Source organism: Montipora foliosa, chromosome 12 (genome assembly GCF_036669935.1).
Source record: "Montipora foliosa isolate CH-2021 chromosome 12, ASM3666993v2, whole genome shotgun sequence".
Taxonomy (NCBI): domain Eukaryota; kingdom Metazoa; phylum Cnidaria; class Anthozoa; order Scleractinia; family Acroporidae; genus Montipora; species Montipora foliosa.
The window spans coordinates 20,252,029-20,259,528 of NC_090880.1; the positions used below are offsets into that span (position 1 = coordinate 20,252,029).

The following is a 7,500-nucleotide window of genomic DNA, read 5'->3' on the forward strand; positions in this document are numbered from 1 at the left end:
ACTTCAACGGGGTTTGAACCCGTGACCTCGCGATTCCGGTTCGATGCTCTAACCAACTGAGCTGTGAAGCCACTGACGTTGGGAGCTGGTCATTTGTGGGTTCAAATGGTCCCGTGCGGAATGAATCAAACCCCGCGTTGAAGTCCTGAATTTTTCAGGCTTCTCTACGCAATTATAAAAATTGCGTTCATTACTGCGAAGATCATAGCTTCACTTGAAACTATAAACCAGCCATGCGCACCTAACACGGCCTAGCAGGCCTCTGATACGTCCAGCAAAATAGCAATTTATGCTAATTTACAATTATCACAAATTACATTATTCATGCATTCGACATCGACCAACCAGAAACACAATATTCTGTCGAGTACATAATAAAGCACGAAACTGCAATGTTCTCAGAATGAAAAGACAAAAAACCTATTGTTAGTGTTGTTTTCGTTTTAAACAAAAAATCATCTTTAAAATGCTATTTGTGAAGCCTTATCAGCTTGGAGTTGCCTGTAGTGTGGGTGTTATAATTAATAAAGGATGGACTTCATTCAAGCCCCACTTATTTCATGTCATTTCATTGCATGTTTCTTAGGAAGAAACTTAATTTTTAGGACAAAGAAATAAGTCCTTGATCGTTACAGAATACCGTAAAATTCCGAAAATAAACTCGGGGGCTTATAGAGGGTCTGGATGGGGCAGGAGAGGGGGGATGGGCAGGGGCAGGGGATCGGGGTGCAAATGTCAGTTTTCAGCTAAAATCTCGTCCATTTGTCAACCTTCAAAAACCTTATAGCAGACCAGCCTGGTCTGTTCTGGATATGCTCTTGGTGTACGCTGTCAGAACTGCCTTTTCATGGCTGCTGCGACTTAGACTTATCTGGCTCGTTAATCGAGGGTAGTGACGAAATTGCGTCCTCCGATGAGATCCTGCTAGCGATAGAAGGCAAGTGCAACCAGCTCAAACTGATGCATCGAAACACTCAATCCATGGTCTCGACGTTTAACGAATTCACTCTCATTGTAAATAAATATCCACTGGATATAGTAACATTGGTTCGACTTGGATGAAAAATAACAAAGAGCTGTTAGAATACGTCTCGCTTCCGGGTTTCTCTAGGGAGTTTCGAAATCGAGATATTATCAGAGGAGGGGGCGTAGGCGCTTATATACGGGACACATACGCAGGATAGACATTGAAAATATCCAGCCCGAATTCGAACATTTGTGGCTCGAAGTTCCAGGAAAGAACAAACACAGCAAGCTTTTCTGGGTACTTTTTACCGGTCTGAGGCTATGCGCAAGCCCTCAGTGTGGCTTGAAAAATCTGAAGATCTATTGAGCTATATCACAGCACACTGGGATGGTCTTCTGGTCTTAACCGGGGACCTGAACTTTGACCTGCTGGGGATTTCTGATGCCCCTACGCGGCGCTATACCACCTTACTTGAACAGGTCATCGACAAACCCACATGAGTAACCCAGAAATCGCGCACTCTGCACGATCATATTATTGTTAATGATGTCGCTAAGCTTACCTGTCATGGGTGATACCCTGCGGAATCGTGAGCGATCATGATGGTCCTTTTGCCTGTGTAAATATTCGGGTGTCTCGTTTCCAGCCGGAATCTCAAGAATTTTAGCGAGAAGACCTTTTAGAGGACCTTGCGACACAGCCTTTCTCATTCATTACGTCAAGTGATGACCCTGACACGCCCTCCCGCAACCTGGATGGACTCTGACGTCATTCGTACCCTGCAGGCACAAAGGGATTGCCTCAGACGAGAAGCGCATCAAACTAACTCCACATCGTCATGGTCCGCCTTTTGTGATGTGCGCAAACAGGATAAAGAGTGCGATACGGTAAGCTCGGAAGGTGCTCATGGAAAAGGCCCAGCTCTCCGCTAAGTCCAAGGATACCTGGCGAGTTGTGCACCGTATCCTGAACCCTTCCCGCCAACCACTGCGGTTGGATCCTGAAAAACTAAACTCTTATTTTGCGTCTTCCGCGAAACGCACGCTTCAAAATGCTGAATCCGTAACTGTTGATGAGTTATACAAATTGATTCGTAGTCTACCGGACAAAGAGGACACTTACCGACTCCTTAAGCACTTAAGAAGTGATTGCTCTACCGGGCCGGACGGCTCGCTTTGTGAAGCTCCCGCAGACCATTAAGCTGTCCCATTAACTTCGATTATTAATATCTGTATATCTAAGGCGTATTTTCCGCATGCATAGAAAGTGGCGCAGATAAGTCCCATTCCGAAATTTGATATGCCCAGTTCTCTCTAAAGTTTTTGAAAAGCTTGCCGCCAATCAAATGGCGGGTTACTGCGAAGAGAAAGCTGTTATTAGAGAGTCAGACACCATCTCCAGCTTCAGGAGAGGCCATTCGACTACTACTGTTCCTCTTCGCTTAAGAGATGAAGAAAAAGGAAGTGACGCTAATGGTTTTGGCGGACTTTTCGAAAGCATTTGATATGGCGTGTTTCAAAACGACAATAAACAACCTGTGTCTTCTCGGTTTTTATAGGAACTTTCTGTAATGGCTAGCCAACTACCTCTGCGGGAGGCAGCACTATGTTCAAATTGATGATCGTAAATCATCACTACCTCAGTCCGAGTTTGGAGTACCACAAGGCTCCATTCTTGGTCCGATGCTGTTCAATCTCTACGTAACTGACCCAGGGTTAGGGTTTAGGGGTTTAGGTTTACCTTAACCCTAACCTTCCTGATACAGTTAGCAACTTCCAATATGCAGACGACACCACCATTTACAGCAGATGCCCAGTACCAAACATCACGTGAATACTGCCCTAGGGAACCTCAGTAGCTGGTCGGATGAGTGCAGTCTCGCCCTTAACTCTTCGAAGACGAAGGCGATGTTAGTAACGACGCAGCAGATGTCCCGTAGGTACTCCCTTGATGCTTTTCCACTTGGCCTGAAGATATCCGATGCCCCTCTAGAGCTCCAGGCAGTCTCTAAGCTTTTGGACGTCCACTTGGACTCTCATCTGAAGTGGGATCACCATGTTAACCCCTGTCCTGCTATGGAACACTCTGGTCACTAAGGAAACTTAACATTTTACTGACTTTAAGCTCCAAAAATATTTAGTAGAAACACTCATTTTGTCTAAATTAAGTTATTGCGATACAATATTCTATCCGCTTCCCAAATTCCTTCTTTTAAGGTTGCAACGTTTACAATTTGCTGTGGCCAGTTTCAATCAGTTCTAACTACTAAATCTCTACAATCTTACACTTAAAATGGGTTCCTGTAACTGAACTTAGGGACTACTCCTTGTTAAAACTAACATACAAATCACTTTGTAGCACCTCCTGGCCTTCTTATCTAAACTTAGAAACTGTTAAAACAAGTAGATGCCTTAGATCTAACTCAGCAACCAGATTAGTGGTCCCCCCTACTTCCGGTATTGTCAAGATTCAGCAGCTATACGTTTTAATTCTCTACCCGCGCATGTAAGAAACTGTTCCGATTTTCGCCTTTGTTGCACCCATTGTAAGGAGCACTTAAAAGCACGCGCTCGCGCAGTAAGCTATACATAAATGGAATCGGAAAAGTTGCTCTTTAAGGAAGTTTTCAGCTTCAGTGCCCGTCCTTTTTTCAGCGGTTGCAAAATACCGTCCTGTTTCTTGCGTTTTGCACCTTATGTAAGGAAAATTTAATTAAGGATGCGCCACACTTGGATATATATGAAAATTTGTTAATAGTTAGTCATAAGTTATAATATTGTACATACATTTTTCTTAGTATAGGTTAATTTAGCTTTAGTTTTTAGGCTTTTCACAGGGGAAGAGCCACTTTGTGGATATACTGTGAATAAATATATTATTATTATTATTATTATTATTATTATTATTATTATCAGTTGCCAGTTGTCAGTTAAGTGGCTGTTAATAATTAATTGAAGACATAAAAATATTCGTGGTTGACCTATTTTATAGAAAAAAGATACTTGAAGTAAATGCAAAATCCCTATTTTATACTTTTCCTTCATCAAACATTAACAAGCATAATTTCTTGCAAGAAAGTGCTTAAGTTATGCGTGATTTTCAATTTGCTTGAAGTGATGTCATCTACAAAAGTGCCTTACAAATCCAGTCAAAAACGAGCTCGTACTGGCCTTCCGGATCGCGAAGTGGTACCCGATGGAGGAGGTATGTCGTGGTCCCCAATTTCGAGGCTGTCGTGTTCCGAGTCAGTCTCGTATTCATGCACTTGTGGAGGTCGCACATGACCAACAGTCACAGAAATTGATGAATCATCCACGAACGTGAGTTGCGTCACATGTTGAGATGCCAACTCATCTTCATCCTCTCTCTAAGTCCACTTCTAGGGCAATGAGTGGATTGCTCAGCGTAAACTGCTGGCGGAAGCGCCCCTGCAACGGTTCCCTTAAAGTGCTCATTTATACACGAGACCTTGTTTATAGCATCTTGAAGAGACGCTTGCGCTTTCCCAATTCTTCGAGCGTGGATGCCACTTAGTCAAGAAGCTAGTTCTATAGTGCCTGCAGCAATATCCTGTACAACAAGAGTCTTATCCAATGACAAACCCCGTGAAGCTGAGTAAATGAGCATATTTGATCGATTTCGTAGCTTTTTCCTTCCTCTCCACTCCCGTTACCAGAGCCTTGGATCGACTCAAAGCTCTCTTCTCCCCCTTAGTCAAGAGAAGAGCTCTGGGGTCGAGATTGCCTTCCCGACCAAAGTTTTTATTTTTTTTCTCTCTAATGGTCAGTCAACACACTTTTGTCTAGGAAGAAACTATCAACCTTAGGCAAATTAATTTCATTCTGTTATCTCTCGTTTCGTTATCCTTGCTTCAAAAACTCGTTAACAATTCATGAGCCTACGAGCCAATCAAAACACCGTTAAAACGTCACATGTATGAGCTTTATATCCTGATAAAACACTCCTCGTTAGTATTCTTCATGTAAAGAATAATAATAAGGGAAAGCTTATTTTTCTTGTATGCTAACATTCTCCTGTGACAATTTGAACCATTGTTCTGAGTCCAGAGGGACACGCATAAACCTCATGCCCTCCAACGATCTCTAAAGCTAGGGTCAAATTGTCAAGACCTGTCAATGATTCTTATTCGGTCTGGGTACGGTATAAGACTCATAAAGGTCAAAGATAATATTTTAATCGTAAAAGGCTATCAACAATAGATTTCACACGAATGTCCAAGGCAAAAGCCTCTTGTCAGTTCTCAGTTAAACCGACTACAAATATCAGTTGTCACTTAAATTTTCGGGTATTTGTCAGTTGACCCCTTCCAGACTCTCCTTGCCCTTTTTGAGAGGCTTATTTGTGGAGGGGCTTATATACGGAGGGAAATTTGCGTTCCAAAAAAAAAAAAATGTTGGTTGAGCACCGGGCTGTCAGGCGGGAGTCTTAAAATAATTGAGGAGAAAGTGCTGCCTTTGTAATTACATCTGCAAATGGTTAGACTCTCTAGTCTTCTCGGATAAGGACGATAAACCGGAGGTCCCGTCTCACAACCCTTCAATGTTCTTAATCCTGTGGGACGTAAAAGAACCCGCACACTTGTCGCAAAGAGTAGGGCATGTAGTTCCCGGTGTTTTGGTCTGTCTTCTGTGATGTATCATGGTTGGGAGGGTAAATGCTCGGAGATATTAGCTACACCAAGCTACTCTAAAAATCCGAGGGTAAATAAAGATATATGATTTGATATGATATGACTGTACCGTTTTTGCTTTGTTTTATTTTGTATTTGAGGACAATTTCCAAGTATAAGCCCCCGGGGGGCTTATATTCGAAGGAGCGATTTAACGGAGGGCTTTTGCGTTACAAGTTTGAGGGGCTTATATTTGGAGGGGTTTATACATGATCGAAGGGCCTATTTCCGAAATTTTACGGTATGATAAATATTGAAATTACTGTACGAAATGGTCTAGTCAAGTAAAACAGAACTGTCTTTCTTTGTAAATCAAGGTGATGATAAACTTCTGCATGGCTGCCAAGGAACACGAAAAGTACGGAGAAGTGTCCACATCAATGATCCTTGTGTGTGTATTTCAGTTTCTCTATGTTGCGGACTGCCTGTTCTTCGAGGTACGGCTTCATCAGTAGTGTACAACAGATTTTCGCCGTTGCATCTCTTTGAAATTATCCTATCCTTATTATCTTATTATCTTAATTGTTTTAGGTTATCTTTTATTTTTGGAGGGCAGTTTTTATATGGGAATTCAGTTTCCCCCTATTGCTTTCCTTTACCTATTGTACTTACATACATATATAATTTCTTTTGTACATTGGTAAGAAGGTTTATTAAACTTAAACTTAAACTTTGATTTCAGTCGTCCTTTCTCTCCACCATGGATATCATAGAAGAAGGATTTGGCTTTATGCTGGCTTTTGGCGACATATCATTCGTTCCAGTCTTGTTTTCTTTGCATGCACGTTTCCTTGTGGATCACCCGGTTAAGTTGTCTTGGATAACTGCCACTGTAATCACAAGTTTGTTTGGTATGTTTACTGCACAACAAATCTGATGTTCAACTGAAACATATACCTAAACCTTACTTAAAGTGCCTAACACCTCAACTCACTTTTCCACTTTATTTATTCTCCGAAATCGTCCCAAATACACCGTGTTGCATTCAGCACCTGTTGATTTTTATTGGCTTTAAAAGACGGGAAAAGTGGTCATACTTTGATCAATAACTGAGCAATGAAGGGGAATGGGTTCGATACCGGGTTGACGTCGCAGACTGCTTTGCATTTAGATAGTTTATTGAAAACAGTGATGCAAATTGTTTGTGACGTCAATCCAGTATCGAACCCATTCCCTTTAATTGCTCGGTTTTGGATGGAAGTATGACCACTTTTCCCGTCTTTTAAAGCTAATAAAAAAGTAAAACTTCAATCAAAAGATTCTAAAAACAACGCGATGTATTTGGGACGACTTCGGCGAAAAAATAAAGCGCAAAAGTGTGTTGAGGTGATAGGTACTCTAAGGACCATGATACTGTAAGTTGGGACTCGCATTTTAACGCTTTTTTAAATATAGGAAAGGAAAGGAACTTTTTCTTTTTAAGTGTCTAGTCGATCTAGCGCTGGAACACTAATTGGGGACACTGTAAACTGAAATTAACAAATAGCGGAAATCAAGTCAAATGTTGGTTTTTGAGGAGAGGGGAAACCGGAGCACCCTGAGAAAACCTCTCGGTGCAGAGTAGAGAACGAACAAACGCAACCTACATATGACGCCGTGTCTGGGAATCGAACTCGGGCCACACTGGTGGGAGGCGAGTGCACTCACCACTGCGCCTCTCTATACTTATCAAGATTTCCTTTAGGAAGTTGGAAGTATACCACTCTGAAGCATCTATAGAACTTTGTGTTAGATTAGTATTAACGATCTTTATGTCGCTGCTCATAGCATAAGACGGATGATCATAAGGTGTACGTCAATATCATAAGTAAGATGGTTCTGGTAAATGTTTCACAGGAGTGGC

The 7,500-nt window shown here is 41.9% G+C and overlaps 1 protein-coding gene across 1 annotated transcript in view; it reads left to right on the top strand.

Annotated features, from left to right (window-relative positions):
- LOC137979825 (delta(14)-sterol reductase LBR-like) overlaps positions 1-7,500 on the top strand; it is a 26,279-nt gene that overhangs the window by 6,725 nt on the left and 12,054 nt on the right. Inside the window, exons 6-7 of the mRNA XM_068827163.1 lie at positions 5,975-6,094; positions 6,340-6,508. Of these exons, the coding sequence (XP_068683264.1) occupies positions 5,975-6,094; positions 6,340-6,508 (289 nt within the window). The remainder of the gene's footprint in view (positions 1-5,974; positions 6,095-6,339; positions 6,509-7,500) is intronic.